General features: G+C 33.7%; 1 protein-coding gene across 3 annotated transcripts in view; it reads left to right on the top strand.

The window, feature by feature from the left end:
- Nucleotides 1–7,631: 7,631 nt before the first annotated feature.
- Nucleotides 7,632–25,856, top strand: part of LOC122569979 — a 31,374-nt gene continuing 13,149 nt past the window's right edge. For all 3 annotated transcript variants that reach the window (XM_043731726.1, XM_043731725.1, XM_043731727.1), the window contains exon 1: nt 7,632–10,171. In XM_043731726.1, the coding sequence (XP_043587661.1) occupies nt 9,280–10,171 (892 nt within the window). In that variant the 5' untranslated portion in view covers nt 7,632–9,279. The remainder of the gene's footprint in view (nt 10,172–25,856) is intronic.

The following is a 25,856-nucleotide window of genomic DNA, read 5'->3' as shown; positions in this document are numbered from 1 at the left end:
GCCCACAAGGCCGTGATGACGCGATCAATGACGATCGCCCGAACCATCCTGTTAATCTAGAAATTTGTTTTTAGTCGTCCGTGGACGGAAGCGTGGCGTCTACCACGCTATAAAACCACGCTAATGACATTGTCGATGGGTCTTTTTTTCTTTCAGCTACTTTTTTCCCCGGATATCATTTTTATGGTTATGGAAGCTACTTTGTGAGCCAGGCTGCGAACTCGAAATCGATACCGAACGAGATACACAGGCCTTGTATCCTTTGCGGAAAAAATTATGATCGCCGTTAGCGTTACGTGTTCCCTTTCCGATGTGTAAACTTTGAGTACTTAGGTTCATGGTTGATTTTCGTCGAATTTGGAGAAAGTTTTGGATGTTGCTATATATAGATCCTCAAAGTTTGGATCGTGAGTTGATTTCCAGAGTCCTCGCAGGATAAATTTGCTCTTTTATTTGTTTTAATTAACAGCAACTATCTTTTTCGTCGATTACATATGGTTGTATAAGATAAGATCAAAGGCCAAAAAGAAATGAAATAGTTTTATTTGAACTATATTTCACGTTTCAGCATGAAAACTTTCACGGCGAATAGATGACACGTTTGTGTGTCTTCGAGTTTCGATCGTAGTTTTATTAATACTTTGTGCTTTTGTTCCGACATTTCACTTTATCAGGCCAGACCCGAACAATTTTTCGTATTAATAAAACCACGATTGAAACACGAGTTACACTTGAAAGAATCCCGATACATATAGTGTATTCCCGTACTACGCAGGAAATACGGAACTCGAAGAACCATAAATATGTTATATTTCGTACGATTGCAATCGTTTCAAAGAGTTCCGATACAGTGCACCCTCGTACTACGCGCGAAATACGTCTGATAATACGAACCACACGTGTAAAAGTATTTTTCTATAGAAAAAAAGTCGACATGTTAAATTTATCTAACGCGTTACGTACAAAAGCGTTTATGGCATGTTCTGAGTACTGATCGTAATTTTTTCATCACATCGTATTATACTTACAGGGCAGTAATATACAGGCGTGTCATGATGCACAGATTCTTTGATAAATAAACGGATTGAATTTTGAAACGTCGTAGAGTTTGTAATGGAACGTTTACGTAACAATTTTCCAGCAAGGTTTGCATTCAATCAGGCATATGTTCGAACAGAATCTATCAAGAAAAATGCGATTGTATTATGCATGAACCAAGCCGTGGAACTCTTCGAAGTCTTCGGGATCGATCCATTCTTCGTTCGAGTGATCGATGAAGAAGGATAAGGAGATATAAGTTGAGATTGGTAAAATTGTGTGGGAAATCGAAAGTTTTTTGGGGAAAAATTATTGATAGAATTTTTCATCGGAATTTTACCAGAGAAGATTTTGCAATAGAAAATAAATAGAAAAGTTACGTGTCATATTCCGTGGAAACGATTGCATTAAATATTGTGTTGATCGTATATTTCGAACTTTCTGTGTCGATCTACATTCGGTGATCGATAGAGTGGAATTAAAAAAAAAAAACGTCGAGATTGGTAGAATTGCGTGTAAAATTGAAATATTTTTCCAGGAAAATTGACATTTACATACACATGGAAATTTTATAATAAATAGAAAATTAATCGAGAGTGCGTATTTGCCATTCTGTGGCAAGAATTAAATTAAATGTTACATTATATTTATTATATGTTGTTTCGAAGTTTTTATCTCGATTTATTCATCTTATCAAATTCATTTGGTAATCGATAAACTAGAATTGAGGAACAAATTGAGATTGGCAGAATTGTTGATTTATGTCGAAAGTTAAAATTTCGTCGAGAAAATTTATCGAAAAAATTTCTATTCAAATTTCATCAATGGAAAATTAATCCAAAAATTATATAGGTATTTCACGTTTCGACAAAAAATTGGATTAAATATTACGTTAATTGTGTAGTTTTCATTAAATGATCAACGGAGAGGAATAACAAAATAAATTGAAATTGATAGAATTGTCGATATGTGTTGAAAGCCAAACTTTTTTCAAGGTTTATACGTCGATGGAAGATTAATTGAAGGATTGAAATAATTGAAAAATTAAATTTGAACACATTATGTGCACTGATTGTATATTGAATGATTTTATTTAAATGATGTATTCCAAACTTAACGGAATATTTAATAACACGTCACACATTCGAATATCTACTGGTTTTATACAAAACATGATAATTGACCCAGATTATCAGCGAGAGATTTTAATCGATCAGAATCTTATATGAATACAAAATAACGATCCACAATCTACAGTAAATATTTGTAAAAATGATGAATTAAGAGCAGTCTATTTATAAATATTCATCATAAACATATATTTCTCTTTCGATGTTTGAGAAAATGTAATACACATATAGAGAAAATTTATTATAATATAATGTAATATAAATATATTTATTATAATATAATATAAATTTATTTATTATAATACAGGAAGATCGGTTGGGCCACTTTTATTTATTAACGAATTATACAACATAGAAATTATTATTAATAAATACAATTAAGAATTGTTTATGATTGAAAATCGTTGCTTTTAAAAGAAAATAGATGTCTTGACCAAAATAATATCTAGCATATTGTTTTCTACTCCTTACTTATACAATATAAAAAGAATAATATCAAAAAAGGATATCAGAAGAGAAACTCTCATATTTTGAGTTCTTAATCAATAACTGCGGACCACAAACAATGTGTAAAAATATGCAAAATATTTTAAGCAAACTAGGATTATGAAATTTAACCGCATAGCATAGTCAATGCATCTGATATTTGACAGTTTCATTATTTTAGCCATTGACATTTATAAATCCAAGCTTATATTAAAACATATATTAAAAAATATATATCATACACGTAATGTAAAACATATAAAATTTATATTATTTATAAAGGATCACATCCATTTTCATCATATTCATTTCATTGTAAACAAATTTAATTATTTTAAAAGGAAGAAAAATTTGTACATTGCGAACTAAAGGTATAAAACAGACTTCTATTTATATTCCACTATTTTGTGAATCTGTATAAGCATTAGCAATTTAACAATCGTTTTGCATTTAATTCTACCAATTCTTCGATCTTTCCTTTATACCTTCCTTTTCTTTGTGTTTTAAAAACTTATTCGTTATTCACCGGGTAACCAGACAGAATAATAACATTGTTCTCCTGTATATGACGGGAAACAAATGGATAGAAGTTTCGTTATCGCCAACTTTGATAGGAAAAATATATTGAAGGCAACGAAACATCCTTCGTGGAGAACAATAAGAATAGAAACGGTATTCGCGTGAATATGAAAGTGAAGGACCGTCGTAACGCTAAAGCATGAAAACCAAGAAAATCCACCTAAGCGATCGCTTTAGAATGAACGCCTTGGCGTAACCTTTAAGCCATAAAGCTATGTTCAAGGTATAAATAAGCAGAGCAGAGGATATCTCGATTTCTTTATATTCCATAAAGTAGCGTCCGATCTTCTCCTTCCTTCTTTCTTACGGTGCAAAACATAATATCAGTGTTTTAAGAAGCCACTTCAATGAGAAAAAAACGGAAATACGAATATTCACGAAGAAACAGTAGATTGAAAAGATGAAAATAATTCCTTCCAAAAACAAAATTTTGTTAGCCTACAAGCTGCCTTTTTTCTTTTTTTTTTTTTTCTTTTTGATGGTAGAAACTTTTCGAAAAAGGCATAGTAGTAGCTTCAAGATACGATTCCTTTATCTACACGTTTTGTCTAAACATAATCTGATACTTAAACAATATTAATGTTATTCGCGTGTTATATTGTCTGAAGTAATACGGCCTTGTAGATATTATCTAAAATAATATTACCTTGTAAATATTTCCCCAAATAATAATATCTTATGTCTCGACTAAATATTGTCTGAAAATGTCTGACTGTATATATTTTGGCAGGTTAAAACCAGATTTATCTAAATTTCACATTTCACCCGTAACATAACTACGCTACATAAGTGAGGCGTGGAACCTTGCAAATTTAACTATTATCAAATACGACGAGCGTGGTAACTGTGCTATCAAAATAAGGAAGTTCTCTTCGAAGGCACGGTGATATGGAAACTTGGTCGAACTGTTCTAATTATTAGATTTTATGAGTACTTCGTAACGTGTTGACACTTCCTTCCTTTGATCGTAAAGGTATCCCTCAAGAACACAAGAAACTATGAAATTTTGTGGCTAGCGAACAACTTAGCAAATTCAATGGAAGTTGGTTTTGAATTACAGGAAGCAAGTAAATATGAGAGTATAACCCAGTTGCGTATGTTTATGCATTTATCGCAAGTGTAAACATGGAAAATGTAAAGGGAAAACATATTTTTATTCGTGCTCTGTGAAAATATAAATTTCTGCAAAACATTTGTATATAAACATCTGCAATATAGAAAAGCTGCGAAAATATTTTTTTACGAATGATTAGTAAACAAGCACAGTGAATTTTATTGTTCAATATGATTGCGCTCTTTTGTCAAGCGAATTATTTATAAAGTTTCACTAAATAATAATTCTTCGCTCGATACTGTGTTATTATACCAAATAACAGAAATTTATTTAACAAATTTCCTAAATTAAATAATGAAAATTATCTAGGAAATGTAATAGACTAAGTAATAAGTCAAAAAATACTAATAATTTTGTCGATTTTCATTAAACTATATATGCTAAATAAGTAAAATATATTTTCTATATATTTTTCTACATCTAAGTTTCTCTAGATCAAAGCACTGCCATAAGTAATGAAAATAAACAATTCAATAAATTTTGCCCAAATGATATTTCAAATAAATCAATTTCAAAGAAAGATATTTTATCTTCAGATTTGTACTGGTAGTATAAAAAAAAAGTATAAAATACTCGATTCCTAACTAGAAACCAAACCAGCAGAATGTTTCACAACACGTTAAAGCGAAGTGTTTCGCCAATCATCGTCTGACTCGTTGGGGCTATTAAAATGATGCATTAATCTAACCAGCCATTGTTTCGTGCCATTAAATCCTCCCGAGATGTCTATCAACCAACCCCGACGATCATATTTGCTGACTTCCTTACGAGCTTTCCGCGAAAGCAGAGTAAATAACAGTTTGTTGAACTTTGTAAAGCGAGTGCAACATTGAATGGATGCTCATCAATCATAGTAGCCACGTGTATTCGAATCTTGCTTGTCTGCGTTCACTCTTGTCGTGTCACGCATATTTCACTTGTAAAATCCGTTTCCACTAGCATATACGATTCGATGTTGAATGAAAGTGTCAACGATTTGGTTATATACATATCGCTTTTATGCTGTCAGAATTCATCGTTGAAATATCGCTGGCTATCAAACTCTGGCTGAGATATTTATTAGATAGAATTTGTAATAACACATCGAGTACCTCCGTTTCACATGGGTTGACTAGCTAATGCAGTTTAAACACCCGCAGATCAATATCTTTAAACTTCTTCCCAAACACCAAAGCCATTTATTCTATGTATATAGAAACAGAACTATTAATAATAACCCGTTTTATGGATCCTTATCTTTCTTTAGAACTTGTATCTTATCTGTATATTCTATTTTATCTACGTTCTAAGGTACTTCACATATTTACCTAATTTACATTTACACATTTACACAATTATACCTTTATCTATAGTAATTCAACAGGGTATTTTACAAGGTTGTTCTATTTAAATATGTAATAGTTATTCGATTTAATGGTTTAACAAGTCGTTAAGTTTAAGTGACTTATTTGAAAAAAGTAGGAACAATTAAACAAATTTTACTGAGTCAAATAGACAAACAGGTTTGAATACGTAACTAACAAATAACGTCGTAACAAATCATCCCAAGTATCTATCTAACAGCACAACATCCCAAAACCTTGGTAATCAAAGAACCAAAACAACATTTTCTTTCATAAACAGATGAAATTAATCGAATAAATATACATCTGCCAAACTAAGTATCCGATAATCCCAAGTAATTGTATTACGATCTTGCTTATTAACTTCATTCATAAAATATTTTATGAATCCAACGAGACCATCTTCGACTCAATCGTCTCATAAACCAAGCTACCACAACCAAAAAGTCCTCAAAATCAGTCTGATTCAATTTCTTTTGCAAGTTGCCCACATTTACCCGCAACAGCTGTTAAATTGGCGAAACGGTGACTACATGGAGGCAGCAGTCTGCCGCCCGCCACTCGCTTGCTATAAAACGTCTCTCCATAAAAGACCTCTCTTTCAAGACCCAGACATATCCAAGACCCACAGAATCACGCGCGAGTCGGATTCGAAAAGCACGTTAAAACGAACAGAAAAGAGAAGGAAACGCAAAACAAAGGAAAATAAAAGAGAGAGAGAGAGAAAGAGAGAGAAAGAGGGAGGAAAAGGCACAAGTGTTGGCCGGTGTGTGCGACTCGATGCGGAACGGAAGCGTGAACGATGCACGGGGTGGCCGGGGCCGGGTTAGCAGCGTTGGAGTCCGGGGGTGAAAAGGGAAGAGAACGGCAGGTGTCTCGATGAGGTGGTAGGGAGATGCGCGGTGTATTAAACCCGGTGACTCTTGCCGCGCAGCGTGGGAGTTAGTTCTGGTGAGGGCGCCAGCCAGCTCACTCGCTAAACTAACCCACCGTCCCAACCCTTCGATCCTCCATCCCTCGACTTTCGGCCAACAAAGCAACATCCACGGCCGCAACCTCCTTTCACCGACTCCGCAGCCGCTGTTTTTTCGCGACTTCCTGCCTGGTCCGCGTCTAAATACCGTACGGCGTACTGAGGAAGGAAAAGGAATCGGTGACCATTCAACAAACAGGGAACGAACAACTTTTCTTTGGCATTCTCGCGTCTCCCAGAACCTACGTGTATACTCTGCTCGTGGCAAAGGCGAGCATGCGAGCAACACAAACTCGTAGCAAGAGAACGTAACAGCTGAGCATAGAAGAATAGTAGAAGAAAGTGAATTCATTTTTGAAGAGGTTCGAACGAGCAACGAATAGTACGAGACAGCGGGATATAACAAGATTAGAAAGAAAGGAGGAAACAGGTTGGTCCCCGTGGTTACGTCGATCGACGCGTTTTTAACCGGACGTTCTCGACGTCATCGTCGTGGATGACGAGTATCAGTGAACGACAGCCAGCAACATGTTAGTGGACTGGTGTTCGCACCATTTTGTGTTCGCGTGATCCGGTCCGTCGGTGATGAACAAACTGGATGAAACGGTAGCCCGTCACGGCAATAATAAACTAGCCGCTGAATAAACCAAGTTTAAACACGAGTACGTTTACGGGTATTGTAATCGACTGTAAAACGAGTTTCTACGAGTAGAAGGTCGTTGAAAGTTGTTCAAAGAGTATCAACGATCATCGATCAGACTTTGGAGGATTTTACGTACGAGAACTGCGAGGAAGAAGAAGAACGAGAAGAAGAAGAAGAAGAAGAGTGTTGTGTGCGACGGGAAACGGAAGATTTGAACTTGGCAGGAAAGGTTATCTGTTAATCGTATCGCATGAGAAAAGGTCCCACGGTGGAAAGAGGCGCAGAAGGGCGAAGATATCGCAGCACGCAGTCACAGAAGCAAGTATTTCGCACAGAAACACACGTTAAATCATATGTAAACACATCATATTCTGTTAATACACTGGGTAATGTTCCGCAACTGCACCTTTGCCCGATAACTTTCTTTTTTCTCTATAGATACGTGCACATAATATATATATATATATTATATTCTCTCTCTGTTCACACGCGCCGCCTGTGTTGTGTCACACTCTATCACTGTATGATCGATGTGCGTACTATGTTCTTCTACTCCTTCGGTGTTTTCGACGTCACGACGACCAGCTGTGTCGTCCGGCGCCTTAATTAATCCCCTTCCTCCCCACCCCCTCACCCCCAAACCAGGAGCACGGTTTTGCACATTTTTCGGGCACCTGTTGATCTCTCTCGTACTACATAGCCACTTTTCCGCACTTTAAAGTCGTTCGGAGAGTTCGATGTCACCGCTGCACGCCGTGTCACACCGCACGTAGAATCTCGTATAACGCCTCACTGGCACACAGGCACCTCCAAAAGTCAAGCACCGTGAACAGACACACGGAGCCCTTCAACAGCATGGAAACCAGAGATAGAAAGCAGTTTTCTATGACGTCATCGAGGACAGTAAGTGTCTAATTTAAGACAGAAACCAGTATAGAGAATCTGCAGACGCAGCCAAGGGACCGCAAGTGGTCGTGGATCCTGGAAATTGGACTTTCGATTTCTACTGGGGAAAGTAAAGGGATCAGAAAGTGGAGAGTAGTATGTTGTAATAGAGACAGAGGAGAGAAAGAATCGCGATGCAGGCAACAGGGAGAGAGGACAGGGGTAAGAGCAGGAGGACCAGGAGAAAAATCGAGTTTCGTTGTTGCCCACACTATCGAGCACCTTAATAAGCATCCACGACCAGCACCAGCACCATTCATCACTGGCACTGCATATTATTCTTCAGACACACGCCTTAGTGTCGACTAAGAGCCATCCTTTTTTTTACTAACGGCCTGATTTCAGGACGCGGAAATCCTCGAGAGCCTCTGTTGACATTGAGTGGAACGAATCGTCGGGAATTTTCGGAAATGCGACATTAACGAGACACGATCGTGGACTGTGCAACGATCGTCGACCGAATCGAGTCAAATCGAAGAGAAACGAAGAGAAGAAGGAAATCAAAAGAGAATAGAATAGGTGATGTTCTTATTGATCTCCCTATTCCGATTATATCCGAAGATTTAGAAGAGTGTTCGATGAAAGAAGAAAAGCAACAAAGTAGAAAGACGAAAGATAGAATAAAAGTAGTTGAACGCGTTTAAGAAACGTTTCGTTTCCCATGTAACGAATGCCTACACGGTTATCGATTGATCGCCGGTCATCGCTCATCGTCCGCGTTTTCTTCCCTCAAGTCGCTCCCTACAGAAAAGCTTCCTCCCCCTGCACAGCTAACGAAAAGTCGGCCTAAACTCTCAGCGTCGTGCCTTTTGACTGGCAAACGAAAATTGAGCGTGGTACGTGTATACAATAAAAAGCGCTAAAAACGAAACAACATACATAAAATAAGAAAAAGTAACAAAGGCGAAATTACATAAAGAATCGATCCAAGAAGAGAGAAAAGAAGAAGAGGAGAGAAACAAAAGACACTTAATTTTTAATCGATTCGAAAGCCAGCCCGGTTAAATCCGGTAAAAATTGTGACATATATGATGGCGGTATGCATGTTCTGGCTTCTCACGTACGTGGGACAAGGGCTGGACCTCGCCGTGGGGAATCGTCCGGTGATCATCATGCAGGGTGCACAGGAGCAGGACTACCGGCACGGTAGCGGGATCAGAAAGAAGAGCGAGCTAAACTCGGTAGGCAATAACCTGTTGCACTTCAGGATATATCCTCCCGAGGCCTCTCACCGAGACGACCTGTCCAACTGGTTGCTATTGAACGACGAGCCACGAATTTCCTCGTGGACACCAGCTGGTATATTGATCGACGATATGATCAGAGAGCCTAGGGAGCTACAGACTGTATTCTTTGCCCTGTCACCCGCTATGTTGAACATGCTCTACTCTGAATACATGAACACGGCGACACAACCGGGCGAACAATTTCTACACGAAGATCAACAACAACAGCCAATGGGCGGTGGCTCTCTGGGTAGCCAACGTACTAAGAAACTACGAATCGACTGTAGACACTCGAGAAATACGGTCAGCTTGCCTATAAGAGTATGCGACGATGAAACAGGACGCAAGAGCTTTCAAGAAACCAGACAATCGAATTACGACGATCTCTTCGAGCAGAAGTTAAACACTGCTGCGAACATGAAGACTGACTCGATATCACGGGGACCTGAGAAGTACAGGGATTATCAGAATGGCGCGATGTTTGTGTCGAGGCCACCGTTTGGCCTGGACACAGCCAAGCCTCCCGGAAAGAGAAGCCAAACTCTTGTCGGACGCCGCTCCATGGACCTCTCCGGAGAGTCGACTCCGCATCAAGCTCAACCGCCGTCCTCCCTCGGGAACAGCATCAACGTCGCTTCTCAAATTATGTTCAGATCCACCAGGGGAAGCATACAGTACGACGTACCGCAAATCGGTGAGTGTTGCATTTTCGTGTTTGTTTGAATGGGATTTGGGCTGTGGAGAAAGTTCGTAGTGTTTTTCATAGTTGAATTATAGCTCCTATAGCTCGTTATACATACATACAGTAACTTACGGAAGTAATTTCAAAATTTATAGAAATGTTTTGCGAATATATTACGCGTGCTATACGAAACATTTCGCAACTGTAAATTTCGCTAGCAACGAAATTTGACTACCATGATTATGTTGTAATCTCTATGTATGCATATTTAGACTTGTTTTAAATTTTATCAATGTGTCTCGTGACACACAACACAATGACAATTGTGTCTCGTTACAATGCTAAGGAAATTTTTTAATGTTTTATATAACACATATAACATAATATGCTCGATTATGAAGAAAGCATCTATTGAAGAACCAATTTGTAACAAGTCGATATACCAAAACTTTTGCATTAAGATTAGTCTACTAACATTTTAAACAGCGATGCTTTATAATAACTGTTTTTATTCTTTATGTCTACTGAGTTTTGTCTAAAACTAATGAAACTTAAAATAATGAAATCCATGAATTTTTTTATTTAAGTATTATCTACGGGAAACACATATATTTTTAAATTTTTCTTTATAAAAATCTTATTTTTCGGAGAGTCTTAGAGAGTTTTAAGTTTACAGGAAAATACAATTTCTTTGTTTGTATTTTTAAGAAAGTTTATACTTTTAGAGAAATTACCGAAACTTTTACGTTACAGTTGGATAAAATCTTCTCTTAGATTATGAATTTTTTATGTGCATAGGGCCGACGAAGAACTTTGAGTTTTATGTCGAGTTGTATTTCTATTTTTAAAGAAAATGTAGGAGATTTGACTCAAAAAATTGATTCAAGCTACAGCTAAATTAGACTTTTGTTTTATATTTTCATAGTAGACATCTTTTTTAATTAAAAATCGATTAGAGGAAAATAGATGTTCTGTTCTTTCAATAATTATTGAGAATCTTGAATTTTATCTAAATCTCGTACTCATTCGACAGTATCATTGATCCTGAATAACGTAATAGTAAATAGATGACGGTATTTATAAATTTGTCACCGAGTTCTGTTTATAGAAGCAATCTATAATAGTTTTAAAGAACTTAAATCTGAAGTATACATCTATTTTCATCAAAAATTTGACCAACAAATAGTTTTGTTAGAGAACTATTTAATAGGAAAATACATTTCTGTTAAAATTAAAATGTTAAAAATATGTTAAAAACTATATATATTTACAAATAAATATTGACATTAGATATTAGTATTGTAATTTATATATTATAACATGATATATTATGCAATAATTTATTGCATTTTTGCAATGACTGACTAGTTTTATTATTCCAGATTTATAGTTGAATAGTCATATATAGAATATATAGAATATAGAAACTGTTGCAGTTCCATGATTTATAGCTTCTTTTTAAATTAATATATCGAAAAATTGTCTAAATAAAATAGCTGATTCATGTTCCTATGTAGCAATCTTTATGGCACTTTTGTAAACTGATATAAGGAAATTACAGGGTTACCATAATTCTTCAAAATAGTCAGTAATTAAATTTCAGTACTTTTATTATAAATCTCTAACATTCAATATCTCGCGATGGTTTATAGGAAATTTCTTTCTCTTCAACCTTTTGCTTTGAAATATCGAATTATGTCCCTACATAGCCCAGATTATAGATCAAATACGACGAATGTAAGCTGTTCTAATATCAAAGCTCAACTTTAACTCTGACTTCACTTATATTAAGAGACTATAGTTTGCTGAATATAAATTATCCATAATATTTTGTGGTTTTGCTTTGGACATTATACTAGAGCAATAAATAGGTAACATTATAGTACATACATATATGTATTTATGAGCAAAATCATAAGCCAGGAGATTAATGTGGCTGACAAGGTCGATATGTGAGAATTTAATAGACGATGCTGACCCGTCAAATTCGAACTTCGGAAAGACGATATTTCACGTATACAGTAACAAAGCTTCAACTATTTCTTGCAACTAAATTTATCTTGAAACTAATTCAAACTAGTACGACAGACTCAAATTGAACATACGTTGAGTTCATTTCGACACGTGTAACTGTGACTGTATAGGGTACAGTTGTCCTTCAGAATGCAAGTTATTCCTCGAGCTCGTCCTCTGGAACCCATTTACTCCGAATTACAGAAATTTTCACTGTTCTTTTACGCGTGTAGCGTGGTGACTCGGAACTAATTTCGGAAGTCGCCATTCACGTATTTTCCAAACATACAGAGTACGAACGTAATTGTTTCTATTGCAATTTGTCTCTAATCATCGTTCTATTCCCAACAACATTCTGCTTTCGTTGTTTACAATACCATCTCATCCAACCTGTTTTCTTTAACAAAGAAAACCTACGGAGGGCGTATAAGCTGTCACGTATCGAACAATCATTTTGCTTCCCACCAGTCTCTATAGATTCGACATTTCTCTAATCTAGTACTATAAATTTTCTCTATAATATGTATGTATCTAGAGTTACTTTTATTTCGATTTATAACATCGTTTAAAAAGCGTAAATTGTGCTCTATTGCATTGATTTTATTAGTCTTTACGATCATTGTAGATATATATGATAGTAAAGCATTACAACCTGATACAATTGATTTATGAGTGGTACTAAAAAGGTTGTGCATGTTTATACAAAGTCACATTTTTATGGACATTAGGCAAACAAATAGAATTTAAATAGAAATTTATTTCTCTCGCCTGGTAGATATTTTAATATATAAATATATATAAATAATAAATACCTTACTTTGGGTACTTTGTATATGTTTTACATTCATACACGTGTTATGTGCATTCTGTACATTGTCGTACTTGAAAATTTTCTATAAATACAACATTCGCAGCCTATTTATTTAAGTGTATAATTAAACTTTCATACACATAGTTTGTCGTATTAACAAAAACTAGTCCGGTCTACATAGCAGAAGTGCTTTCAGTAATGCTACACCTACACCGAGCAAAAGGGTTTAATCTACCATACTGAATATTTAGATCGATTAGTTGAAATTATTCGAAGCGTTAAAGCCTTTCGTCACTCTGTGTCAGGAATTTAATCGCATTCTCTCGGTATCTTGCGATTGATAAACGTTTGAAATGCTTAAAAGTTCATAGCAAAATGTTCGAAATCTTTAGACGCTAATATATTTCTATGAAAATAGAATGTTTTCTTGCAGTTACTTTTTGCATTTGCAATTCAGTAATTTCATGACTTCTCGATGAAAATCTTTGAAGTAATTTCTATTGATCTCTACAGTATTCAATTTCTTACTATAAAACAAGCATCATACATGAAACCGCAGAAAAAGAACAGGATAGCATCTTCTTTGACTTTTTAATTTAATGTCACTTTATGGCATTAAAAGAATATCTTAATATAAAATAACTAAGAGTGGAAATAGTTTGTTTCGTTCGAAGATATAATTGACAACTTTTTGTAGAAGCCAAAGGATATAACAGTTAAGACAAACAATATTTCAATGCTTCTATTATTTTAATATCGCTATATTTTTAAAATTAGCATTATGAAATGAAAATATACACGTTTAGCTGTAAAATTAAAAGGGCAATTTTTGTAACACAGGATTAATCAACAATGTACTGAATTTTAAAATTGCTTCTCTGTAAAAGAAATTGAGAGATCTTCCTCTGTTAAGCAGCGCTAAGGAAATTTCAAACTTTTTCGTATAATGTAATACTTAGTGCATTCGTAAAATATTTTCAAGTGTTCAAATATTTTCGTAAGTCAGTGTATCATATCTCTCGCCTGTGATTTTCAAATAGTCTTCCAATCTCACCACATATATAATAAAACATATCAACCGTGAAACAGGTCGAAATGTTTTCAAGCAATCGGTTAGAGATCGGTGAACGTCGGAGCAGAAAATTTTGAAGTAATTGAACATTTTCAAGAATCCGCGTAATGCAATGGAAAATCGATCTATTCAATATAGAATCGTTTTTCTGTATGGTAGAGGTTAGCTGTGTTTGACGAACTCTCGAATTCAATGAGAGGAAATTAATTGATTGGATATCTCGCCTTGAACTCAAAACGAGCGATTTTTCATTCGTGTGAAAAATTGAGGGGCCGAGAAGAGATGACGCTGGAAAAATGGAGGGCAATTTCTTGCCGATGCTATTCGTCGAGTGTCCTTTACATGTCAACCCCTCGAGGACCAATTTTCCGTATACATTACCATTTGCAAAAAGCCCTTGGGCTACTTTGAATTACAGTGTATAATATCCTCGATAACCGACCTGACCAAGAACTGATCATTCGTATTTCCTGTTTTAGCATTTAATGAAAAGTTTCGTTTGCGTAATATTATCAGTATTTAAATAATGCTATCAGGTATGTTTCATTCGAACCTCTCGAAAGCCAAACTGACCAAGTCCATTTTTTGTCAATTTCTTAAATTTAATTGCATACAATTGCGGTCAAAAGAATGTTTAAAATTTGAACCAGCATATGAGTATTATTAACTTTGTACTAGATATTTTTCACTGTGTAGTAACAGTCATCTATTTCAAGAGATATATAGTACGTCTATTCATCGCTCCTGTAAAATAGAATTGCGTTTTCTACTAAATTCCTGTAATAAAATTATAATAAAATTACTTCTCAAACTTGCTTTCGTTCGTCACTGTAAGTATTAATGTTGAGTTTCTAAAAAAGAATTTATATACTTCCATGAGTTCATTCGTTATATTTACAACATATTTTCATTTAAATTTGAGGAATACAGATCAATACGCGTAAACGATATTTCAGCAGAGAGCTTGAAAACCCAAGATTATTATGATTATTATTAGTTAAACCATAGAAGAAACAAAATGTCTTTGTTACTCAGTGGTGGAATAATTAATAACGTTTTTCTACCTTTCTACATTTTATACCAAAGCGACCTTTTTTTTAATGTACTCTTCTGATATATATCACTCTTCCAGTAGAACCTGTAATTTATGTTTCTACATCAAAACGATAAATTTTGTCTGACATATAGACATTCATAAGATCGAAAAGGTTAATCATGAGATCGCTGCGCGTAATTAGCGTAGAACTTTTTGCTCATTAGCTGGTATCGATTTTTTTTCAAGCCGCGATACGCGTGGTTTGAGCTCTTTAATGACTTTTATCGCTACTGGTGATCACGATGGCACACCCTGTGACCGATGTCCAGTTGGATTACGGCGAAGCGACAATTTAATCGCCGGTTCCGTTTCACCATTGCACGCTGCCCGTTTCCGGAAAATGAAAAGTGACGGACGCTTGCGGGTTGCAACGTTAATTCTGTTCGAATAACCTTTCGGGGGCGGAGGTGGTACAGAGAATCGGTTTATCGGATTTTAGCCCGGTTGATACTCTGCTACCTGTACGCTACGCGAGGTGTCGCTGATTAAATGATGCTGCATGCTGTCATTTGCTCCTTCAACCTTCCTTTCTGCCTTTCGTTTGCTTTATCAGCGTAGAGTAAGGTAAAAATGTTGTACACAAGTAGTTGAATAGCCGTAATTAAACCTTGTTTAGCAATGACCGTTACGATTTACAGTTACAGGCTGGTAAAAGTATTTTTGGAACGTTTACGGTAGAAAACTTTTATGAATATATTATTTGCGTTCTAGTAAACTTCTTGAAATTTCGTTACCACTACAACATGTCACGACTGTGGTAATTATAACAGTAACATTTCAAACTCGCCACAACTCGCTACAATTACAAGTTATGTTAATTACAATTTTCAACAAGTCACAAACTACAAGTTATTATAGTGTACTAATAAATTCTCTTGTTATATCTTGATAACAAATTTGAGAAGAAAATAAATGATATTGTAGGAACAAATTTTACAAGCTACGAGTCAGCTTGTGCTGTTTCACATAGAATTATAAAATTTTAAAAGAGAAGTCTATAATCTAACTTCTAGCTTACGTCCTCGTTAATATTATTACGTGGTTGGTGTATGATTATAGAAGAGAGCACATATATACCTGTCAATCAATAAAAGTACTTAAAATTCATTGTAGAATATCTTTCATTCCATATCATCTCATTTTGCCTTGAAACATCTTTTTCCATCTGTTATTCCGCCTTTAAAAATGCAACCTGAACCAATTGTACGTATGAACAAATCTTTAAAAATCGTAATATCGAACGAACAAAGAAAAGGAGCAAGCGGCGAGAAAACAGTCGCGAAAAGTGATGGAAAAGACAAGCACGTTGAAATTATTTCAACTGTTTAACCACAACATCTGTCCGTAATTTTCCTTCCTATTGTATAACAGTTATGAACTATTCAAATATGTTAGCATTTAAAAACGTGTTAAAATGTTATCCAAGACAAATAAAATTTATTCATATGGTATTCCGCTTCACAATTTTAAACATTTAATCACAAAATTACACAATAATACTGAATTATTATTTATTATTAACTTTAATTTCATCATTCTATAATCACTATAATGAAATTTCATTGGGGAATAAAATTCTAAATATAATATGTGACTAAAAAATAAGCCTGTTTAAGCGCTTTATGGTGCACTTAATATGTTACGCAATTTATCACTGTAAACATGAAAAATATCGAAAATTTTATATCTGTGACTGTTTATTCAGTTCAAAAACTAACTATTTATTTAGTATTAAAATTTTGATAGATCGAAAGTCTGTTTCATTTGTTTAATTTGTCAATTTTGCGACTGTGACTGTTCGTTAACGCATATTATAATTAAATCTATCATTGCTGGTTACCGGTGGCCTTTACGGCGTCACTGACATGCATAATATCAGCCACCGCCATCACAGACATGTTAATCGTAGGAATTACGAATCGCCAGAATTATCTCCGTTTGTTTGAAAATATTTGCCGGTATGGTATATCAAGGGAAAGTATTTTACGGGTTGAGTGTTTTCGTGGATGTGATTGGGGTGATTGAAGGGGTTGTTTGAAAGGGATGCTTTTGTTTTTTGACCGTTCGTAATGGTTTTCCCCGAGGGAGGATACTCGAATAAGAGTTCATCTTGCGAAGGAAGAGATTAATGGGAACGTAGTGATAATTGATCGGTATTGTTGGTGAAACCGATATAGCAGCTCGTGAAATCGGTCAGGTGCGAAAGTTTACATATATATTTCGAGCGTCGAAACCACAATTTGAAACATCGATCCTAGTCCCAGATTGTGTCACGATCAGTCACCGGAGTCCTTTAAAAATAAAATAGTATAATAAAAACGTTAACTCCATGAATTTTGTTGACACGTTATGACGCATATTGTTAAAATGCAGCACAATTTATTCGCCCCCACATTTATTAAGGTAAAAGAAGTAAAAAAAATTATACAATATAATGTTACAAAAATTACCTCCTTAGTGTTGGGGCGATTAAATGTTTCGTAATTTTGAATGTAATTTTGTTCCGAAGTTTTTCGAGTTAAATAAATGCTTTAATTTTCCAAATTTCTTCTAGAAACACATTAACAATAGTCGTATTCATACGCGTGTTAATTCAGAGTTGATTTTACCTTGAATTAACAACTGAATTGAATATTTTTTAATTCGTTATTTTGTTGAGGTAATGTAAAATGAAATGTAGTAAATAATCTAATATGATAATGAAAAATAAATTTAAGAAGTTGCTTCTTTCTTAAATATTAAATATCGATTTACAAATAATCTTTGAAATATAAAACACAAGATGCTACTACAAAATATGTCCAATTATGGGTATCGGCTTTTAACCCTCCTACGCCTTTTCATCACCTTCAACCTAATTCAGTTTGTATATATTTAAAAGGTCTTAAATTCTCGTTTGAATTTTATGTTAAAGACATTTTAAAATATTCAACATCTTCTTCTTTGTTAAAACGAAAATATGATGGAAATATTGGTCAGTGTTTCGATTTGTATTCTTTTCTATTAAGTTTTCTGTTTGATATAGAAATTAACGAATGTTATTGTACTGCCAGTCCTTGATATTACACATTATACGGTAATATAGCACTAGTACTTTATATTGCTATAGTCCAAACTACTGATATGCAAATTCGTGTAATCCCATTCTTCAGTAATGCGTTATTATTAGCATCCACGTCATGTTATAGATTGTTATAGATTGTACTAGCCATGGAAAATAATAGTGCCGTGTATTATTACTTTATGACATTACGATAGTATAAATTGTTGCTATAACATTAACATATGTCGGAACTGTGATACTATTAATCAACTTATAACACCCATATGTATTCATCGCTATCCTCGATTTTACTTGGTGATTTTAATTCAAAATTCTCCAACAGTATGTTTTACTACTCTTTTATCCTTCTTTATAATCCTTATCGAATTAGAATCACAGACAAAAATTTTATTTCTCCAAGTATATTATATATAAACATGCTACGTTAAATAAATTGCAAATTGTCCTTGACTGATATTTTTAATAACTATTGTTAAATATATACGTAGACGATCGTACGAGAAAAATTGCTTAATTTGTTTAATTTATAAATATGATATATAACAGTAGGGTACTTATTGAAAAATTATATAAATCTTACTAGATTCCAGATAACCATTAGAAAATTATTAAATTTTATTGGAAGTCTAAGTTAGTAAAGAACTCATATGTTTCATATAGTAATACAAATTTCATCGATTAAATGCATATAATAAGTTTAAACGCTCGCTTTGTTCATATTTTGATATTCGAATTATTAAATTATCATTGTTATTAAACTTTGATATTCATATTATTGACTTTCTGATTCGACACCTTAAATCAAATGTAGACTTTAGGCTATTTGATTCATTTCAAATTCTTTCAATAAGGTTTAAATCAAAAAATGATACAGGCACCAACATGTAATTATTGATTTATTATTTCTAAAATTCTTGCAAATAGTTTTCACAATTATTTTCGTGTATTTTGGATCATTATGCAACTACAAAATTCTAATCTAATCCTTAATTATTTTTTTTAGTAATCCAGATCAATTATTATATTCTATACCAGAGCAGCAGGTGTTCTAATACTTATAAACGTGGGTGTATACGTATATAACAACTCAGTAATTAGTAAACTCTGCTATTACAGTTTGCTCATGTTTTTCAATTTTATTAAAAATGCAGAAATATATCAATAATTTTGTATAGTTCTAAATCGATGACCAGGGAGATGAATTATATGTTCAACAGACTAAATCATATACGACGAATAAAATACAAAATTTAACTTTACAATCATATTGCTCCCAGATTAAAGAGAGCGGGTGACATTTCAAATATAAGAAGTTAAATAAATGCATTTCCCTCTTTCAGCGACTTACTATTCATCCAAACTTATTTATCTCTGCTCATAGAATATAGTAACCATATTTGATTACCTAACTTTGCGACACCTTATACAATTTCCTAACCGCCCCCAAACACCTACGTAACACGTTTCCCCTCGACTTCACCTTGACGCAGCGTTTCCTCGAAATTAAAGGAGTCCCCAGACTACGCAAAATATTCGCGAGATTAAAGGCAACGAAATATGTATTCGCGGCCACATCGAAATTCATTTTCATGTCAAAATATCACTTATCAAAATATCAAAATGTCACTTATCGTACAAATATTTTATTATTTTTATTTATTTATTTATTGTCGCAACAACTCATCATTAGCTACCGCAATGCGGAAATATTGTACAATTACTTTTTCTAAAATTAAAGGAAATTCGGCAAATTCCTATAATATACATCTGAGCTAAAAGAAACATGCTGTTTCTTATTCAATTTTTATTTTTATGTTAACTCTTCCTTATCTTTTTCGAACTAAACAATTATTTGTCAGCGATGAGAAAACGTATTGGTTCGAGAATGACTGAAAAAATCATGGATATACACACGCAGCTAATAGAAGTAACATATCTTGATCGTACTAGAAATCGTTTGACGTAACCATCAACTTCATCGGCACAGTAATCACCCGGATAGATTGAAATGATGACAATTACCGGGTGATCATTACCGATACGCGAGATTCGCACCTGTTGCGGACCGCACACCAGCGCGGTTACGCGTGTCACCACGCGATACCAATTTCTGATTCCACGTCATCCGGTTGAAAACCAGCTAAAATAGAAAATGCGTCACTTTCTAATCAAGGCCACGCTTGACGGTATAAAGTTACACGTATATTTGTAGAAAAGATATAGTGACGTTATAAAGTAGCCCTTCGTGTACACTTCTTTTTTAGCACACTTGTTTCTTGATTATAATATGTACACTAATATATTTTATTTAAAACATATACATAAATAGATGTACATAAATTGGAGAATATCTCTGAAAAAAAAAATATATTTTCAATAGAAAACTTATCTAATATATTTTATCACAAAACCAAGTCCATTTCCAAGCTGCGAATCCGAGATAAAATAAAATGAATAAATAATATTTAATATATTTTACTATTTACTGTTTAAATACCACTACTTGTATCAATAGCCTTTCCATCAGTTTAGAAGAATTTTTTTATTTTGACTTATAATTCAGAAATTAAAGAATTTAAAGATAAAGAGCTTGTTAAACGACAGAATAATAATTTAACTACCTCTATTATCTTAAACGAAATAGGGGATCGATCAGTTTCATGGCGTCGATTGTAAAATCGTAACGGAAATTTACGATTTCCGTTGACGCGCTTTCTTGAGATCGCGTTTCTCCGCGAACGGTCAACAAAACACGCTAATTTTTGTATTACATATATTGAAATTTTTATTTCATTTAATCCTTTCGTAACATTTTATTATACATAGAAATAATAATTATTTTACGTTACAGTTCGATGTGTTTGGGATTTTGTTCGATTTATCCGTTAATAGAAATTTTGTGCTTAAAATACGTTTTATGTGAAACAAGAAAATGTTGGAACATTTACATACGACAGTGTATATAAATATCATCTGCATATATTCGTGAATCGTTAGAGATGTCGACGTTTTCAAAGTTTCACTTTTTCCAAGCCTTTATCTGTTTCATTTCATTCCTCTTCATCGTGTTTCACTATCAACAATTCCATCGGTGACTTTTATTGCCTCGTAACGACGTTAAAGTGTAATTACCACACTGGGAAAACTCTAACTGTTTCTTTTTACTGGTAAAGTAAAAATTTGCGTCCCTTCTGTTTAATAGAAAGTTTGCAAAGCTGCGTTAATAATTAATAAACCCTCCTTCTTTGATATCGTGAAGATACGGCGGTAAATAAAAGAAAATTGAAGAACTAAATGACACAAAAGTACCATTTACAACAAAACAAAATTGAAGAATTGAAATATTGAATGGTGTTAACCCCGGTTTTCAATACAAACAAGAAATATTAATTTAAATTTTTCACTTACAATTTTAACTATACCTTACTTGTTATTTTGAATGTTAAATAAAATGAATTACAGATTTATCTTCCATGCATTTACAATGGTAAGCATTTAATGTGGTTTGTAATTATTAGTCGAAATATCTGACAGCCATTCTATATTCACATACGATACCTTTAAAGTTCAAAAGAACATCATAGCGGTACAATTAATTGAATTTACAAATATTTTCCTGTTTATATCATGGCATGCACTCTCTTATACGAGATACTATTTATCGCTTAAATTCCTCAATTATAATGGACAAAAGAAAGATGAATAAATATATAATGATTGATATATATTGCAGAATAGATTTAATACAAAAATTACTAATATTTATTCGTATAAATGCTGATTTTCAATTTTCCTCTCTTCGCTATTTACGAATATACAATTTTTATATAGTTTTTGATGAATTACGTCGTTGTTTCGACACTCGTTTCTTAATTAAACGAGAAATTGTTTCAGTATAAAGTAATTATATTTCGTTAATTAACGAGTTCTGTTGTGATGCGCTGGATGGTAAAAACATTTCCGATGCATGGAGTGAGATAATTTTTATTTTACGTTACAGTTGTATACCTATAAATATATTCGAACAAATAATGAAACACAGGAACACGAGCTATGGAATATACGTGCTTATTTTTTTGTAAATTATTATCTAATTTGGAGGATGTGTTTGCGTTTCGTTCATAAATAATGTAAACCGATATTTATCCTAGACTTTTCATAATTCGTGGAAAAAAAATACAGTTAAAACTTGTTATTTTTGTCACGTACGTCGTATCACGCCCGAGCTATCACAAAACACATATTTCATAAAAGAAAAACCTTTCGACGATCGTTACAACTTACGAAAAGTCTGTCCAAGAAGTAACATGGCGTACACCTGTCACGTTCCCTGCGCTCTATTCCTGTTTTCATTCCTTCTAAATCCCAAAGATTTCCAAACCGTCGCTCTCATATTGTTTGTCAGTGGTGGAACGACGAGAACTCCGGATTACAGCTTTAATCGCTCTTTAAGTGCATCCACGCTGCCTTTAATCTCAAAAGGAAGCTTGTCCCGATTGAACTCGAGGCATAGTACAGTGACGACTTAAACAAAAAAAAAAAAGAAAAAAGGAAAATCTCTCTCCCTCTTTCGCCACTTACTCGACCTAGAAAACGTCGATTCTTTAAGGTCTAGTGAATTCTTTGCCTCTTTCACTCGATTTCATCCTTTCTCCCTGTTTCATCTACTTTTCTCTTTATCCTGTTCTGAAGAAAGTGGGTTAACAAATTCCACCGTGAATTATATCTGTTGGTTTAATATGAATCAGGGTGAAATCAATCGAGATGAAAGTGCTTAACCTATTGAGGACTAGCGTTGGGTCAATGTAGTGTCTCTTTCATAATTCCTTTAGTTATAGTTATATTTGTTATATTATTGGATTGTATTTTATAATATTACAACGAGACATTCTTTAAAATTTTATTCTCTAGATATTCTATAAAATATGTACTCAACACCTAACTTTGATGGTCCAATATGAATTTTGACAGGTAAAAAGATACCTTTTCGAAAAATACATTGTGCACAAATTCGATAAAAACCGGCAATGTATACGTGGAGATAATCCTTCATTAATCATTTAAAAGTACAAAGAGTAAAAACAGAATAAAACTTATAAATATAAATAAAAATTATTATAATATTATAGGTTGTATAGATACAGGTACAGTATGAGTAACTTAGATGATCATAGGCTGAATTTCATAATTTTTGGAAAAGATTGATTTCTTTAAAAACACTCCATGATATTTAATTACAATACTTTATGTTATGTCTTATGGAAGAGAAATTCGTTAATATACAAATCTGCGATAATTCTCAGTAAAGCTTTATAGCTATTATAATTTTATTATCATAATTATTATTATATCACTAATTGGTCCCTTATGTGGTAAAGGCAACCTTGACTTGATTTAACAACGATATTTCCGTCGTTTCGGTTTGAATGGACACGCGTCTTCGAGGGGGTGTGGCGATCGCCTACAACCACGGGGTTTGTCAGAAATAGTCGTGCATTGTTAGCAGCCTCGACTGGTCGGAAAGTTGTTTTAGAATTTGCACTGGGAGTTACTGGAAATATCGTTGGACAGGGGAGAAGACGTATCCTTTTTATTCGACCATTGTCCTGCCTTCTAACAAAGGCTTTATTAAGAATCGATCGGGGGCACGAGCATATACGATGGAAATTAATGGAAATCCCAAATGCACGTACTACACCGACACAGACAATTTGTGAATTTTTCGAGTATTCGTGCAAGATCAATTTTGAGAATTTCTCAATTTCAGTGATCTCTTGGGAAAAGGAAGCGAGTGATAGATGGTGACAAATGATGAGGAAAAGTGGAGGATGGAAGAATAATGAAACGGTTGATTTTGGTGGGGAAAAGTTGAATGTTGGAAAAGTTTGGAAATTGAGAAATAGAAAAGTAGTGGAATGGTTAATTTGAGGATGGAGAAGTTAAGTGTTTGAAAGGTTTAAAAATCAGAAAATTGAAAAAGTGTTGAAGTAATTTTAACAGGAAAAGTTAGATATCGAGAAGATTTAAGAATTAGAAAATAGAAGAACTGATTAACTTCAGCAAAGAAAAGTTAGATACTGGGAAGATAAAAAATATTAAAAATGGGAAAAGTTGTAAAAATAATAAATTGTAACGCGAAATGATTGGGTATCGATTTACAGATTAAAAACTACAAGAGTAATGAATAAATTAATTTTGGCGCAGAACAAGCTATAATAAAAAGCTATATAAAATAACTAATTGCAACAGAGAAAAATTAATTTGAAAAGCTTGTTGAATGCCTAAATAAAAAATATTCTAAAAGAAAATATAAAAATGAAAGAATAAAAAATCGAGAAATTATTATATTTTATATTTTACTTTAAATACATTAAAAACGATAACATATTAAAATCATATTGAAAATACAAAGTAGTAGAAATTATTATATTCTTTTGCTACGAACACTTCAGTTTACAAAATGAATTTTTCCACGTCGATTAATAATGAACGCATTGTCGAAACGCTAATAGAATATTTCGAAACTAACGAACATGCGTAGGATATTTTTTAGTCTACCATTTTATTGGCGAGGTTCGAGGTTTCGGAGATGATGTCATATTCAAGGTTGTTCCACCCTAATCGATCTCGGGTAAATAAGTTGATGATGCTTGTCTGAAGCGAAGAACGAATCGAGCGAATGTCATGGCAGAATAAACGATATCCTACCAAACTAATATTATTTGTAATCTAATTAATTTAACAGGATTAGATACAATTTTTTGACACAATGATAAAAAATAACAGCTAGTGATAGCGAATTACTCTTTGTTTTAAAAATAACATATGGAAAATAATTTTAGTTTCCATTAAGATAAGTAAATAATGAAATAATATGAACACAAATCGTTTGTTAATTCAAACGAAGTAAACGTATAATTATTTCAAAATATTGTATAGATATGTATAATGTTTAGTCAAATGAATATAATTATAATATTTTGTTACGTAATCGTCAAATATTTTATTCAAATAATACACAAGCCCAATATTAATTTTTAATATAAGATGTAAAATAAAAGTTAGCGTTAGCGTTAGCGTAAATAAAATCATTTTAAAATCTACTTGCAACAAAACGCGTTTTTATCTCCGAGGCATGAAGCAATTTTCAATCGGAGCTCACTCAAGAGCAAAAAAGCATATATCCCTCGTTTTCCAGCGATCATATTTCAAAATGAAAAAGTTTTCGAACGTACACAAGAATTTCGATACAACCGTTAATCCTTGATACTCGATACAATTGCACACAAGAGCAAGCTAATCGAATTTGGAGCGCTTTTTATTAAATTTACCGAGACGATGTACGTTTATTACGCGTACAAAATGAAACAAACGCGTTCTATAAATCGATAAAACGAAACTGTCAGCAAGAGCCTTGGCATTTTTCCGCTGCCTTTGAATTTCATACGACGCAGCCTCTAAAACACGTTTTCTCGCAAGGTTGCAGCAAAATTTCGCGCAAACAGACGCTGCTGCGTTCCGGGGGCGAGGGAGGACTCGAGTCGATCTTTGCATAAAAATAGTATACGCTCGATAGCATGTGAACGGAGTAATAGAAAAATTATATGAAAATTATATGAAACGATGGTACATTAATGGAAA

This window comes from Bombus pyrosoma, linkage group LG8 (genome assembly GCF_014825855.1).
Source record: "Bombus pyrosoma isolate SC7728 linkage group LG8, ASM1482585v1, whole genome shotgun sequence".
Lineage (NCBI taxonomy): Eukaryota > Metazoa > Arthropoda > Insecta > Hymenoptera > Apidae > Bombus > Bombus pyrosoma.
Note: the sequence above shows the minus strand (reverse complement) of the source record. Positions and strands in the feature narration are given on the sequence as shown.